The 17165-nt window shown below is 33.9% G+C and overlaps 1 protein-coding gene across 3 annotated transcripts in view; it reads right to left on the reverse strand.

The window, feature by feature from the left end:
- Positions 1-835: 835 nt before the first annotated feature.
- OPA1 (OPA1 mitochondrial dynamin like GTPase) overlaps positions 836-17165 on the reverse strand; it is an 83832-nt gene continuing 67502 nt past the window's right edge. For all 3 annotated transcript variants that reach the window (XM_069472771.1, XM_069472770.1, XM_069472769.1), the window contains 2 exons: positions 3363-3437; positions 836-1258 (listed from right to left, as the gene is read on the reverse strand). In XM_069472771.1, the coding sequence (XP_069328872.1) occupies positions 3373-3437 (65 nt within the window). In that variant the 3' untranslated portion in view covers positions 836-1258; positions 3363-3372. The remainder of the gene's footprint in view (positions 1259-3362; positions 3438-17165) is intronic.

Consider the following 17165-nt stretch of genomic DNA (forward strand, 5'->3'; position numbering starts at 1 on the left):
AAAAAAAAAAAGGGAGGGGACACTAAGGGCATTGTTATCAAAAATAATTCCAAGAATACTATAAAATTACATAAACTGTAAAATAAAAACTGTCACACAATGGGCATTTTTACTAACAAAATAAAGGCTAATGAAAAGGCAGCAAATGAAATAGACATTTTAAGTAAAAAATGGCATTATTTCTTTGTTTTAAGCTCCTTTAGCCAATTAAAAAATATTTATGAAACCCATGAAAATGTTGAGGGTATTATTGTAATTGAACTGCAATAAATTAAACTTTAAATTTTTTCTTTATTCAGATAAGAGTAGGATGGTAAACATTATTCTAATTGTTGAAATAATTTCTATTTAAAATAGTCTTATGCAAGAAGCCTTTTCCTGATGACTAGCTGAAATGTTTGACAATATTTTAAATGAAATCAGTCAATTGATTATCCTTAATCTTCCCCATCCCATGTCATAATCCAATGGCTCTGTCAACAGGAAAAAAACCATTGTTAACAGAAAGCCTAACTTAAAGTATACAACACCAAAACTGAATTAATTTCAAATAGATACAGAGAGTACAAAAACAACAACTGAATCAAATAGGTAGCCCGCCACTGACTTAGCTTCCAAGGCAAATTTCTAAGCTTTAATGAAGGGTTGAAATTTCTTTCACTAAGTGTACACTGAATTGTTATAATCCAAATTAACCTATGTGAGGGGTTCTCCTGTTAACCAGTTTTCTTCATGTGGTGAATATAAATTGAATTATCATGGCCAAATAGTTCTGGATATAGAATATTACAGATACAGACAATGACTTAGTGGGTTACTATCATTTTATATACAACTGATAACTTTTAAAAAATTGCTATAAGTTTCATTTCAAGACACCTAGCATTATATTTCTGGAAAAGAAACTGACACCGAATAACATCATTTAACGAATTAAACTAGTGCCACCACAAATAAGACAGCAAGCAGAGAGCAAGTTTATCTTCAAGGACTGAACCTAATGGCCAGACCAATTATATTATCCCAATTTGTCACTTCAGTACAACAAAATAGGATATTAATGCCGTTACCACTGTTCTTCCATTCAAAAGGCAGCTGACGGTTAAAGTGCCTGTAACACATATCAATTATTTTTATCCCATGACTTTATTGTATGTTTAGAAAGGTGGAATAGCAGAAGAGAAAGAGGCAGGACAAAAGACTTTAAAGTTTTCTTTCTTCAGATGTATGCACAGGCGATTACATAATGAGTAGGATTCTGTAAAAATAAACCCATTTGATAAATTTAGGTCTGGGGAGACAAATGCAAAATTTCTAAACAAACTTCATTACTGCATGATCATAAAAATATTGAAAGTTTAATTGCCTAAGTTTTCTAGTTATATTACTATTTAGAATACCATCTACCATGACAATATTAGCATAATTTTATCAAACATCAATAAAAATATATTAGAATTCATTTCTTATAGAAAAAGAGTTAAAAACATATATTAAAAGTAATTGGTAGAGAAGAATCTCTACATAGTTGTGTAGGGTTATAAACATCTTCAGCAAATATTAGAATTTACAGTGACTTAGGAACTCCACACATGTTAAAACTATAATTGAGAAAGTGTTAGAATGCTTGGTAACTTTTATAAAATGGTCAGAATGAAGCAAGGCTACCATTCTGCCAGATTTATTATTTTAAATGGGTCCATAGGGTACAAAATAGATCATCTGTCTAATTCATAGATATTTTCTAACAGTTCACAGAGTCATAAGTCACAAAGGTTGGGAAAGGCCTTAGAGACTGACAGTCAGGTAGGAAACAAGAAAAATGGGGATGGTTTTCCTACGCCTACGGATCTCTCTGTGCACAAATGTCACCACAACCTGGCTCTTAGGACATTCTGGCAGGAAAAAGGCAAGTTCCCAGCAGCAATGGCAACTCTAGATGTCACACTGCTCAGTTTAGGGGAGAGACACTACTATGTAAAACAATGGCTGGCTTTGGGCTTCCTCATTTCATGAATAAACCAGAAATATAGCTTATATTTTTAATGGGGTTTCTGTGGCTTTCATGAGTTTTCTCCCAAAGGCCACATCTGTAAACAAAACTATGATGTAATTTCTGGTGCTAAAAAGGAGAACCATCCAAATCAAGATAGTACTAAAAATATTCATTTCGAATAGTAACTACTCATAGTAACTACCATGACTAGGATGATACTGTAAACACTTTATGGTTTTAAAATAATACATTGAAGATGCAAAAAACATTTATAAACCCAGACAAAAACACGCCAAAATTATTTTTGGCTTATGTTAAAGATGATTATGTATTTTTGTATACTTCTACATATCTGTTTTAATTTATGAAAGAAATAAATGCAACAAAGTACAAAAGCTTTACTCTAAAGTTTCCTAACTCCTTCCTCTCTCCTTCATTGCTGGTGTACTGTTCGGAATGATGTACCATCTGAGCTGCGCTTCCCTTTCCAGCTTGCTTTCTCAAATATGTTTCCCCTGTAGAAGAGGAGCATAGGTAGTTTGGCTTAAGACCCTTTTCTGAACTGAACTGAGTGCAGCTAGGGAAGAAACCTTTCACATTTCTACTCCTTCCATTTCTGACCCTGCTGCAGTTGCCTGTAGGATAAGGCTCACAGATAAATGTTATGAAATATTTGAAATAAGTGATGACTTAATTATAGCATTTTCTTTTCCTCAACTTCTTCAATGAATGATTTACTGATTTTAATTCCTTAGCGACAATTAACAATTGATTATGCTACTAAGGGAAGTCCTTAAATATATAGTATTTTATTATGAACATGCTTAATAATGTCAGACTATAGAATCAGATAAAAACATCAGTTACATATTGGCTATATAAATTAAGCAGGAAAAAGGCTTATCTAAATGTTTTTAATCAAAAGAGAATAAGATTAAGAACAATCTTATTCTTATGAAAATTTTTAGTCAAGCCAAAGAAATAAAAAGCTTTGCAAGTTGAATATTTAACATACACATAATTATTCATAGACTATGAACAATGAGGGAAAAAATGACAACTACAGTTCAATTCTTTACATACAGAAAATATGAGTCATCTGCATATAATAAAATAGCTCTCTGTTCACCTTTGTTCTGTTTAAAATGAGTTCTAGAGGATATTTTTAGTTCAGTCAGAAGGTAATCAAGTTATTCAAAGAAATATTATACAAATGAAATTCAGAAGCTAGCTTCAGAGATTCATGCCATTAAAATTATTACATCATAAGGAGCAAACAGGATATAGCAAAGTGATAAATGATTAAGTTTAAAATATAAATTTTGCATTTAGTCAGCACCAATGAAGTAATAGACTTTTTACTCACATAATACAATTTATTTCTCCTGATGAAGAGCTTCAATGAAAGCATCAAGTTTTTCTTGAATTTCTCTAACTTTTTCTGTGCAGATAAAAAGAGATGATAAATTTTTAAAAAAATTATTTTTCAAATGTATCACAAATCATAGTAGATAATTATTTACTAACTGGTCTGGTATATTTCTTTAACTATTTGGGGAAAAGGGAAAAAATTAGAGTCCCATCATACCACCTTATACCCAAATAAAGTCCAGATGGATTATAGTAGTAGCTCTTAGCCACTTTTTGAAAGGAGGAGAGGGAGAGACCTGTGACAGATCCTTTTAGAATCTCATAAAACCTATGGCTTCTTACACAGAAAAATAAACTTATAGACACATGTACAATTATGTACAGAATTTTATGGAATGCCTAGATTCTCCAAAACCTAACCAAAGACTCACAGTTAGCAATGCCTGAAACAGAGGAAGATATAAAACAATAAAACAATTTTAAAAAATTAAAAGAAAATATAAGTGGATATTTAACTGGCTTTAGACTGGGAGATGATATTTAAAGTATAAAATATCAGGAGTTACAAAGGAAAAGATCAACCAATATGGCCACATTGAAATGTATACTTTCATTTAGATGTCAAAATGTCATAAAATTAAAAGATAAAGGAAACTGTGGGAAATATCTGCAATGAACATGAGAAGGGCATATACTTTAAAAACACATATAAAAAAAGTACTTTTCCAGCTGTGAATAAGGAAAGCTTAAAAATACCAGAGCCACTAAACGTAGATTTACATTATATATTTGATATTTTTTTTTTTTTTAAGACAGAGTCTCACTCTGTTGCTTGGGCTAGAATGCCATGGTGTCAGCCTAGCTCACAGCAACCTCAAACTCCTGGGCTCAAGCGATCCTCCTGCCTTAGCCTCCCAAGTAGCTGGGACTACAGGCATGTGCCACCATGCCCAGCTAATTTTTTCTATATATTTTTAGCTGTCTAGCTAATTTCTATTTTTTTTTTTTTTTTTTAGTAGAGACGGGGTCTCACTCTTGCTCAGGCTGGTCTTGAAGTCCTGAGCTCAAACGATCTGCCCGCCTCAGCCTCCCACAGTGAGCCACCGTGCCCCGCTGACATTATTTATTTGATTTTCATGTGTATAAACTTCCAAATAAAATGTATAATTCCTTGCTGGGTGTGGTGGCGTGTGTCTGTAGTCCCAGCTACTCGGGAGGCTGACGTGAGAGGATTGCTTGAGTCCCAGAGTTTGAATCCAGCCTGGGCAACAACATAGCAAGACGCCATCTCTTCAAAAAAAAAAAAAAAAAATCTACAATTTCTCTCTGAAATGTAGATTTCCTCCACAAATGTGAACTATTCACAGTACATGCCAATCCTCTATTAAAAGTAGAAAAGTCATGATCTATACTACTTCATTGCTAATTTAATTATGCACCTATTTTAAAATATAGGTTATAGTAAGCATGCTAACAAATATTTTTGTCCTTGTAACACAGTTTAACATATTGGGAATTATTAATTAAAGTGGGTTGGCTCGCTGATTTAAAGCCAGTGATCTAGAGGCAAAATTGGCAAGCATCCTAGTTTCTATCCACAGGAAAATCATAAAGGATGCATTTAATATTCAATGTTTAAATCTTTTACACTTGAAAGTAAATGTCTGCAATTGAAGAGGTAGGTACCCCTTTTCACCAGTAAGATAGTATTAGTGATGAGTATCCAATAAAAGGAAGAATTGTGCTTTTTATGAATTCTTAGTAGCTTTGCAGGAACTCAACAAAGTCTATGATGGTTACAAACAAAGAGCATAATGTTTTCATATTCTTTTTCCAGTAATTTAACACTTCTAATTCTTGGTATCAGATTGAAACCAATATCAAATCTATGGCGAAAAATCCTATTGTTTAAATCAAACTATTTATTGAGAAAATATAGTAGTTATCACAAAGACAGCATTAACTCCTTATATATAAGATTAAACTAGAGAAACCAAAAAAAAAAAAAAAAAAAATCCCAACCCATCTCTTGGAAATTTAGTCTGTTAGTCTGTATTTTCTGGCAGGCTGACTTTCATTCAAAAAAAATTTTTTTTAGACAGCAGTCAAACCAGTAAGCATACTTGCTTTCCCAAAATAAGGCCACATTCTTAGTTTCAAAATTAATTCATCTAGTTGCTTAGAAACAACCTATTTTTTTTTCAATGAATACAAAAGTTTCACATAAGTGCAGTTCATCAGCTGAATAATTTTTAATAAGGGAGGAAGGTAGGAGAAAAAAGTTTTTTAAATTGTCTCACAGAATTTTTGAAACAGATGGGTCTTTAAAAAGTCATTTAACTCAAGTAACACAACACACAGAAATCTCAAAACAGGTGTTTAGAGCCTCAGTAGCTCCTCTAAACATTTCATTGACAAATATTTCTACTTGGGAATGCTGAACTATGTGAAGACAGGAAATCCAGTTCTACTTAATACGTGATTTTAGTACCACAGGGCAGCTGTAGGGCTAGATCTGCCCATCCTTTGCCCTGTCAGTGACCTCTATCCTATCTATCTGCAGGCATGTGGCACAGCAGCCTCACTGTTAAGAGCAGGATCTATTTGTACTGAAATATACCAAGAACCTCTCTGATGCAGGTGTCTGACTCTGTAAGGTCTAAATGAAAGCCAAATTCTTCTAAAATTAAGAGGTAAGCATTTCTTTTGTAAATGAAAGTACAATGACTAATTTACTGTAATATAAAAACCACAGAATAAAAAATTGCCAAATTTTCCTTAAGACACTATGCTTTTGTTATACAAAATATTTTACAATTAGAACACAGTACTACCATGCCTTGAAATCTCAGAAATGACAAAAGTCATATAAGTTAATTACTAGGAAGTAATGGGGGCAGGAAGTATGAAGGGAGGGGAGAATGAGGGAGAACCGAAGTAAGTGAAAAACAAAAAGGAGCAACTGTGGTAAATGTATCCTTTAAACATTATCTAAAAACATTCATTTCTTTGTTCTTTCACTTATACAATGCACTTGATGGAGTGATATCGGGACAAAGATGATACACTACCTTTGGGAAGCATTCCTTGCTTACCCTCTCACTCTAAGTCTGTGAAGTTTTTACTATGTGATTTCAAATTTGGCATTGCCTTTGACCTTCATATAACCCTGCAGGTATCACTGCTAAAGATGAAGACATTAGAGCCTGGAGAGTTAGTCTTGTCCATGCTCCTTTGATTCAGAAATACAAATAAGACCTGCTACCACATGCTAACTCATAATTATAATAAAGCAAATGCTATTATTTTATTTAAGTTTTACATTTGACATGAAATAAGACATATTTCAGTAAAAATCAGGGAACACAATAGTTACTGATAAGTAGTCCTATACCTAAGGATGACAAAACTGTAAAATATTCTGATGAATATTATAACCTCTTGAGGAGACTAAATCTATACACATTTGGATAAACCCTTGGAGAACAATACAATAGCATGAAATGGGACGCCAGCATCTTCACTGTCTAGAATAATGTCTGGATGATTATATATGCTCAATAAATACTCAATAAATGATAGATGAATGAAGTTCCTGAAAACATGGCACAGAAAATAAGGGCCATGGGTTATCAGTCAAGGAGGAGGAGGGGAAAAAAACCCACTTAGCCGGCTTCCTGAATATTATACCATTGACCAAGAGGACCGAAGATAGGATCACAAGCAAGACTAGGAACAGGCTACACATCGATAATGAAGGTTAAGGAAAGCTGGTGGGTTATACCTGAACGAGATAAGCAACAGAGATCAGAGGAATACTCAGCTCTCACAACACAATACCAGTGCAGTAAAAATCTTCAATTTAATTATCATATTTTTTTTAATCAAGGCTGAAATATGCTGACTACATATATATTCACTTGTAGCTTTAGAAACTACACTCTGATTTCATGCTTGGCAAGAAAGCTACATTCCAAATAATAAGCAGCATTATTTCCCATACTTAAATTCATTCATTTTAAATTGTGATATAAGTTTCCAAGACTGTCTTGTATACTAACTATGCCATCTGGCTACAAAGAAAATCAAATTATCCATAAAAAATGAGGTAGCAACTAAAACTTTCTATGTTTTGATCCTTCCAAATTAACGCCCCCGTATTACAATGTTTTCAAATTCCAAAATATTACTGTAACCATTTCACCATTAGAAATTGCTTTCTCGTAAAAATGTGTGTACAGATCAGCGTGGGTAATTAAAAAATTAAAATTTTCTATTAAATATTTGAATGAAATATTCATAGAGTATTCTTGTAAAACTTGTGATTTACTTGATAAATTAAACCAACTCAAGAAGGGATTAACAAACTGATATTTCTTTTACACAGACATAGCAAATTCTACATGTAGTGAATACTGAAGCTACGTTCCATTTATCCAATGTTTACTTAAAAGATGAGCTGTTTCAAACATCAATTCATTGTGCTTCTTGATTGAGTCATGAATATTCCCATAATCCCCAATTCATAAACCTCAGTGAATGAAGTTCATTTTCTTTTTTTCTTTTCTTCAGATGACTTGACACCCATTCATGTTTTGGGACTCTTTATCTCTACATGAAATGATACTGCTACTCTCATTTTCTTTTTGAGTCTTCTGATACTTGCTCTAAAAGTCTCAAATATAGACTAATCTGTAATTAGGTTTTGAATACACTGTGAATACCAAAAGGCCAAACCTGGGAGAAGGTTCACTTCAGTGGTTAATAACAGTTTAGAACAGGAATAAAGAACCACACACAAAACATTACCACATGCACTGAAATAAACCTTTTACAACTTTTGATGTTTTTAAAGAAAGCATAAAAAAACAAGCTGCAAACTTACTAATGCAGTGTACTTTCAGCAAACCACATATCCAAAGATCCAAATGTACCTTAACAGAACTATTTTATAACATGCTGCACAAGCACTTTGTACCAAGATTTAAGACACCTTGTGAGATTCTACTGTAAAAAGTTGTTCACTACAGCATTGAAAATGAAAGGAACACTTCTTATTATGTAATATATGTTGTTTCTGAAAAAGTTTGCTTTTTATTAGGCAATTACACGTATAAGTGCCCTTTAGAACTCAGTAAAGGAATATACAGGGTCTGGGGGAAACAAGGAAAGAAAGAAAAGGTAACTAGAGACCAGATTCAAGATTCTCAAAGATACAGCCAAAATCTCAGATTTAGCACAAGAAAAAAAATGTGCACGTTTTTACAGCTGATAAAAGGATTAACCAAAGAGATAATAGGCAAAGGCATATAGCTAAATCTAGCACTTATCTTCAAAATGTTGGCCTTATAGTTTTTCCCCTAGAAATAGGCATGATTATTTTTAAACAGACTCATTAATGAAACAAAGAGAATATTTCTGCTTGTTACAGAAGAAGGCATCTATTCACATGTCCTGGAAAGCAGTTTAAGACTGGTACGGTACTTTTAAAGTTGGGGTTCCCAGTCTTCTGGGGTCTGTGAAGGCTGAGTTGTTTCCATTATTTCAAAAAGTCAAATGGAAATCTTCAGTTGGGCCAGAATTACATTCACTTTTCCTAACAACTACTTACTTAGGCTGATTAGGTCCTATAATTGGTAGCTATGTTTCTCATGATAAAGAATGTAAGTCTGCTGTAGACAAAATCTTCTAAAACATGAACTTCACAGGAGTACACAATCATGAAAGAAGTGTTTGATGAAAAAAATTTTTTAGGAATCCCTAGTCTAATACCTCTAATCACCAATGGGGCAGTTATTTTATAAGATTTTTATAAAGTAGAGAACATAATGTAATATATACCTTATAAGGTATATGACAATGTGGTATTTTGCCATTAACCATATCACTGTAAAAAAGTCACAGTCTTAGTTTCTTTTTCATTATAAAATGAAGGAATCTGTCCAGAAGAATTCAAAGCCCCTATTATTTTAAAACTTAGGATTGAAATTTACGGTTCTAATTAATTACATGCATATTATGCATCCTTTTTAACTTGTCTTTTTGTTTATTTCTTAGCATCTTTTTCTTTTTCCTTTCTTTTTTTTAAGAGACAGGGTCTTACTCTGTCACCCAGGCTGGAGTGCAGTGGCCTGATCAGAGCTCACTGTAACCTCAAACTCTTGGGCTTAAAAGATCCTCCCACCTCAACCTCCCAAGTAGCTGGGACTACAGATATGCACCACCACACCCAGATAATTTTTTTTTAAATTTTTGTAGAGACAAGGCCTCACTATGTTGCCCAGGCTGATCTCAAACTCTTGGCCTCAAGCGATCCTCCTGCCTCAGCCTCCCAAAGTGCTGGGATTATAGGCATGAACTAACATGCCTGGTCCCTTAGTATCTTTTTATTTACTTGATGTTAATCTTCTGGTTAAAAAATGTAATCACAAATTACAATGTTATTTTCATGAAGCTACATAATTCATCTTGGAAAGATCATTTTTATGTGTTTTTTTTTTTTTTTTCCCTGAAAATCAATGCAGGGAACAGCAGGGACTGCTTGTATGAATTATCTACTTACCCAGATGTCTGTCATTTAAAATCACTCTGCCTAGTACAGCACTTGCTATATAATAGATTCCCATGAATATGCATCCATTCATTTTTCATTCATTCATAGTTGAGTAATCTGACTTTATCAATACTTAATTCAAATACTCAAGATTAAAAAAATGCTATTTTATGACCCCCAAACTTAATAATTTAGAAAGAAAGTCTGTGAGGTAAATTACAACTTATGTCTGTTAATTATATAAATAGCTCAATAGTGACCTGTGGATAAATTCAGCTTTCTTTTTGAACTCTTTTAATGTAAGCATTTCAATCAGGCTCCTTTTGGCTAAGACAATCAAAACCTCTTCAAATAACTTCGTTTTTTGAAGCCTACTTCCCCAAAAGACTTCAGTGTGGATGAACATGGAGTAGCCTTATATTCAGATTTTTATACTTGTTAGACTCTTCAACTTCCATAAATGGATGGCAACTCAAATTTCAGCTCGGCTAACTATTAATGATTAAGGCTCTGCCTTAACTAACAAGAAAAAGTATATAGTGCCACTCCAGGTGCTACTCAGTGTCACTGAGCCTAAAACACTGAACTTTTGACTACCTGATACTTACTGAAAGGCACAGCTGCAAAAAGAAATAATATTTACAGAACATTGTATGGGGAATGTATAATTCATCTATTTCTCTAGGTATAATTTATCTTCAGGTGAGGCAAACCAAAGAGTTATGTATTTGGACAGCATCATTTTGATTTCCGCCAGAATTGTGTATGTTATTAGCCTATATGAGGAACATTACAGTAAAGAGCCCCATGAAGCACATGATTATGTGCAGCCATTTGATTCATTATGTCATTTAATTCAGTGTCCACTTTAAGAGCACTAAGGAGAGAAATTTCTTTCAGGTGTGTGTACCAGGAATGCCTAGGCTTCTCCTAAGCAACTGCTATGTTTGTCTGACGGTGACCATGAATCACGTAATAAATTTTGCTTTTCATTTTGCATCAGCCACTAGGAAGCTCAGGGCTAAATTGCAGATTACCTCTAGCAAAGTACACACATACCTTGGAGATACTGTGGGTTCGGTTCCTGATCACTGCAATAAAGTGAATATTGCAATGAAGTGAGTCACAAATTTTTGGTTTCCCACTTCATATGAAAGTTGTGTTTATACCATATTGTAATCTAGTAAGTGTGCAATAGCAGTATGTCTAAAAAAACAATGCACATACCTTAATTAAAAATATTTTATTGCTAAAAAATGCTAACAATCCTCTGAACTTTAGATGAGTCATAATCTTTTTGCTGATGGAGGGTCTTACCTCTATGTTGATGGCTGCTGACTGATCACAGTGGTGGTTACTGAAGGTTCGGGTGGCTGTGGCTATTTCTTAAGATAACTATGAAGTTTATCACATAGATTAACTCTTCCTTTCAGGAAAATTTCTCTGTAGCACATGATGCTGTTTGATGGCATTTTTATCCACAGCAGAACTTCAAAACTGGAGTCAATCCTTTCAAACCCTGCCACTGCTTTATCCACTAAGTTTATATAATATTCTAAATCATTTGTTGTCATTTCAACAATGTTCACAGCATCTTCATCAGTACATTCCATCTCAAGAAACCACTTTCTTTGCTATCCATAAGAAGCAACTCCTTATCCATTCAAGTTTTATCATGAGATTGCAGCAATTCGGTCACATATTCGGGCTCCACTTCTAATTCTAGTTCTTTTGCTATTTTCACCAAATCTGCAGTAACTTTCTCAACTGAAGTCTTGAAGGCCTCAAAGTCATCCATGAGGGCTGGAATCAACTTCTTCCAAACTCCTGTTAACGTTGACATTTTAACCTCCTCTCACATATCAAAAATGTTCTTAACAGCATCTACAACATTGATTACTTTCCAGAAAGTTTTCAATTTACTTTGCCCAGATCCCTCAGAAGAATCACTATCTATGGCAGCTATAATCTTATGAAATGTATTTTTTTTCTTTTTCTTTTTTTTTGAGACAGAGTCTCACTCTGTTGCCTGGGCTAGAGTGCCATGGCGCCAGCCTAGCTCACAGCAACTTCAAACTCCTGGCTCAAGCGATCCTCCTGCCTCAGCCTCCCGAGTAGCTGGGACTACAGACACATGTCACCATGCCCGGCTAATATTTTTTTTCTATGTATTTTTAGTTGTTCGATTAATTTCTTTGTATTTTCTTTTTAGTAGAGACAGGGTCTCACTTTTGCTCAGGCTGGTCTCGAACTCTGAGCTCAAACAATCCAGCTGCCTCGGCCTGCCAGAGTGCGAGGATTACAGGCGTGAGCCACTGCACCTGGCCTTGAAATGTACTTCTTACACATTAAGACTTGAAAGTCAAAATTACTCCTTGATCCATAGGCTACAGAATGGATGTTGTGTTAGCAGGCATGAAAACAACATTAATTTCCTTGTTCATCTCCACCAGTGCCCTTGAGTGACCAAATGCGTGGTCAATTACCGGTAACATTTTGAAAGAAATCTTTTTTTCTGAACAGTAGGTCTCAACAGTGAGCTTCAAATATTTAGTAAGCCTTGCTATAAACAGATACACTGTCATTCAGGCTTTGTTGTTCCATTGATAGAGCACAGGCAGAGTAGATTTGGCATAATTCTTAAGGGCCAAGGATTTTTGGAATGGTAAATGAGTATTACCTTCTAGTTAGAGTCATCAGCTGCATTGGCCCCTAACAAGAGCCAGCCTGTCTTTTGAAGCTTTGAAGCCAGATGTTGATTTCTCTCTAGCTATAAAAGGCCTACATGGCCTCTCCTTCCAACAGGGCTGTTTCATCTCCTTTGCAAATCTGTTGTTTAGTATAGCCACTTTCATTAATTTTCTTAGCTATAAGGATAACTTGCTGCTTCACCTTCCATTTTTATGTTATGGAGACAGCTTCTTTCCTTTAATTCATGAACCAACCTCTGTTGGCATCAAAGTTTTCTTCTGCAGCTTCCTCACCTTTCTCAGCTTTCACAGAATTGAAGAATTGGGGGTCTTGCTCTAGATTAGACTTTAGCTTAAGGGAATGTCATGCATGGCTGGTCTGATCTTCTATCCAGACCACAACTTTCTCCATAACAGAAATAAGGTTGTTTCACTTTCTTACCATTTGTATGTTCACTGGAGTAGCACTTTTAACTTCCTTCAAGAATGTTTCCTTTCCATTCACAACTTGGCTAATTGATTGGCATAAGAGGCCTAACTTTCAGGCCTATCTCGGCTGTTGACAGGTCTTCCTCATTAAGCTTTAATCATTTCTAGCTTTTGACTTAAAGTGAAAGATGTACAACTTTTCCTTTCACTTGAACACAGAGTGGCAATTATAGGGTTATTATCTGGCCTAATTTCAATACTGTGTCTTGGGAAATGGCAGTCTGGGGAAAGAGAGAGAGAGATGGGGAACAGCCAGCGGGCAGAATAGTCAGAACACATACTAAATTTTTCGATTAGTTTCACCATCTTATATGGACATGGTTAGTGATGCCCCCAAACAATTACAATAATAACATCAAAGATCACTGATCACGGATCCACCATAACAGATATAATGAGAAAGTTTGAAATATTGTAAGAATTACCAAAATGTGACAGAGACACAAAGTGAGCAAATGCTACTGGGGAAAAATGGTGCCAACAGACTTGCTTGACACAGGGTTGTCACAAATCTTCAATTTATAAAAAATGAAGTATCTGTTAAATGCAATATAGCGAAGTGTACTAAAACAAGGTATGCCTGTATATAGAAACCCATGAGCATATATTTTGAGGGGTACCAATCTTATCCCAAGTTTCACTTTATTTCACTTGCCTAGATTTTCCCTTTCCTTCTATCCAACTTTTTCACTTAAGTATTTTTATCTTTTGCATAGAAGACATGTTTGTAAACTGCCTCAAATCCTTTGGGGTAAGCCAGGGAATTAATAAACAAACTAATGAGCTGGGCTGTAAGAGATACACCATTAGCCAGCTGATTAACAAAATATACCATAATAGTCTAAACGTGGTCTTTTTATACTGGCAATGCTTTTTAAAGTGGTAATTTAAGAACATTCTGTAGGGTGGTGGTGGAACAACATGTGTCACATTTAACCTGTCGAAATAAATTCTGCATGGGAGAAAAAATAAAGTATTTTTATTTCTGTTCAATTCTTGGAACACCCAACAAGATAAATATCTATACTTACAGCATTCATTTTCAGCAACAGAAGTAAAAACCACAAATTTTTATGGGATTCATGATCATCTTTTTAAATGTAAAAGTTAAATTCTACTACAAGATTATGATTGTTTACGCTGAATTGTTTTATTCTTTAATACATAAAATGTTCCATATTAATTACATCCTATTAACTCAAATTATGACAAAAACCTTACAAATTATTTTATATCCTAACTCATTAATGATACATTGCTTTGTTTCTCTCTAAAAAAAAAGAGTTAAAATATACTATTTCAAAATGGATACATTCCTTTTGACACCACAGAAAAACTTAAATATCAATACATTTAAAAAAATATGATTTAGCCAATTAATTGGGAAGACTAAAAAAGATCAGTAAAATATTGTCATAGTCAATTAAAAATGCTTTTAAAAAAATCCATCATTCTTTCTTTTTTCTTATTTTTAAAAGTATATCTTACTCTGAATTCTGTTAGGAGGAAAGCTGAAACATTTTAAGAAAAGGAAAACCACCCAGGCAGCCCTTAAACAGAGAGGACATCATTTATCACCTGCAAAGACAGATTTATAAGAAGAGGGCCCCTTCTGTTCCTTTAAGACTGCAAAACAGATGGGAAGTGAATGGACAGTCAATGGGACAAGAAAACACAAGGGAGGTGCTGCTGTATGCATGTTCCCAGCATAAGAAAGAGGTCAAGATTGTAACTGCATGACTGGGTCCTGGAAAGGGTCTTTCTTCAAGCTGTTACAAAGACAAACGCTGTTCCTCATCCTGCTGTCAAACTGTTATAAATATTGGTTTGTCAAAAGACCTTCAGTGCTGAAGCTTTAAAAAGGAGGCATAACAGACAAATGAATCATGAGAATGATTCTTAAACAGTCAGCTTATCAATGTAATTTTAAAAGTAAAAGAAATAATATAAGATCGGCGAATCCAATTCTAATTTGTAATTCAAACTGAACATTTATGAAAAAATATGAAATTAAAAATTGCAGGCTTTAATAGAGTTATGAATTAACTGAGAGGAAAAGCAAAAATAATGTACAAGTTATATCTCTTAAATAAGATGTTGCATTAGGAGAAAGTATTATTAAACTTACCACAAGAACAGTACTCATTTTTTGTTAGGTTGATTTCACAAGTTCTTAGTCAATCACTGACTTTATCACTCAATTTATCTTATAGCATTATTTATCACAACTTAAAACTTAAGTTGTTTATCACAACTGAGTCAGAATAAGGCTCAGAAAAATAAAAATAACTTCAGAATTAATTTCACACATTTATTAAATTTGAAAACCACCTTTAAATTTTAAGTCACAATTTCTTTTTTTTCTGTAGAAAAGAAAAATCACAAAACTCAACTGGCAATGAAAATACACAGATTTATAAACTTGAGTTATCTTTTTTAAGGAACAAAACCACTGTGTACATCTTTAAGAGACACTGTTTTAGATTCAATGAATACTTTCACTAGAACAGGCTCTAAAACTAATACATATTAAAATATCATAAAAAAGGAAGCCAAATTAAATGAAGCTGGTTATCTATGGACACCCACAAACAAACCCAAAGACTAAACAGAATCCCAAAATAATTCTAAAAAGATACTATCTCTAACACATATGGGTAGCCCTAGCTTTGCCACAAATATTTATGTAACAGGCCAAATCATTTACCTCAATGAACATTCATTTCCCCATCTGAACAATAGGGATAATGTCTTATAAGCCTCATATAACCTTAAAAGGCACACATGGACAAACATAAGTTTCATAAACTGTAAAGCGCTTATACAGATGTGAGGGGCAGAGATGAGAGTTTCAAGCAGGATATGGATTCTAAAGTACCAAATGATGCAATTACATGAGAATATTTTCTAATTCCTGAATGCTTGCCTGGATCATTGCTTTGTTTTGATTTTTAGTAATCCTGGAAAAAACAATTCCAGTAGAAGTGAAAATAAAAGATTACAAAGGTAAGAAGTAAGTGGATGGTTAAAAGTGGCACCAGGCAAACATTCAGAGTTTTTCTGTGTAAAACAGAATCAAGATCAGAAATAGTTAGACTGCAAGGAATGAAGGATTAATCCATTAGTCTTAAAATGAGAAGGACTTGAGCATCTTTGAAGAAAGAAGGAAAGGAGAAACAAAACGAAGATACAGCACACACAGGAAGGCCAGGGTCCTGAATAAAAGACATGGGACTGACTTTCAAAGGAGAGTGATTTTCAGCACATGCGATGCTGTAATATGGCCTCTAGAATACTTGAACTATAATATATAAAGTAACTGATACTATAGGTTTTATTTTACTTAATGAACATTTCTGAAACGTTCATATGAAGAAAAGAAAGAAGTTTAGCCTACTCTGATAGATGAGAAATTAGAAATAGGGGCAATGACAATGAACTGAAGATGTGGGGATAAAGGAGGAAGCCAACCTGAGAGTTCTTCATGAAAAATGTGTTCCAGAAATTATGCCCCCAAGATCACATTCAAAATTTTGTTAAACTACATTACAGTGCTAATTTCTGGGTGGTGGCAATTATTTTTTAAATGTTGCCATCTATATTTTCTAATTTTCCACAATGTGTATGTACTAGTTCTATGATAATAAAAATGATTAAAAAAAAAAAAACCTCTAAATTTCTTGTAGAATATTTGGGAGAGATTTGTCTGTCTAAAGACAGATCTCTAGATATGACTCAGAATATGAACTAGTGACCAAAAAAGGAGAGACTAAAGGTAAGACTTTCATTCTTGGTCCAGAAAAGAGATCTAACTGAAGTTAATAAAAATAGCAAACTTCTTTGCACAACTCAGAATACTAAAACTCCAGAACAGATGAAAGAGCTGTTCTAAGAGAAATTGAAATGGAATATTTTGTACATAGGAGCTAACAACTAAAGAAAATCTATTATCTGAAATGGGATACACAACCTTGAAAGCTTCACTAATTCAAGAAAGATTTCAATTCATTCTCAGATGATACAGATCCATGATGGGCAGTTGTAGGAAATGAGAATTCACTGTTGA

This window comes from Eulemur rufifrons, chromosome 7 (genome assembly GCF_041146395.1).
Source record: "Eulemur rufifrons isolate Redbay chromosome 7, OSU_ERuf_1, whole genome shotgun sequence".
NCBI lineage: Eukaryota > Metazoa > Chordata > Mammalia > Primates > Lemuridae > Eulemur > Eulemur rufifrons.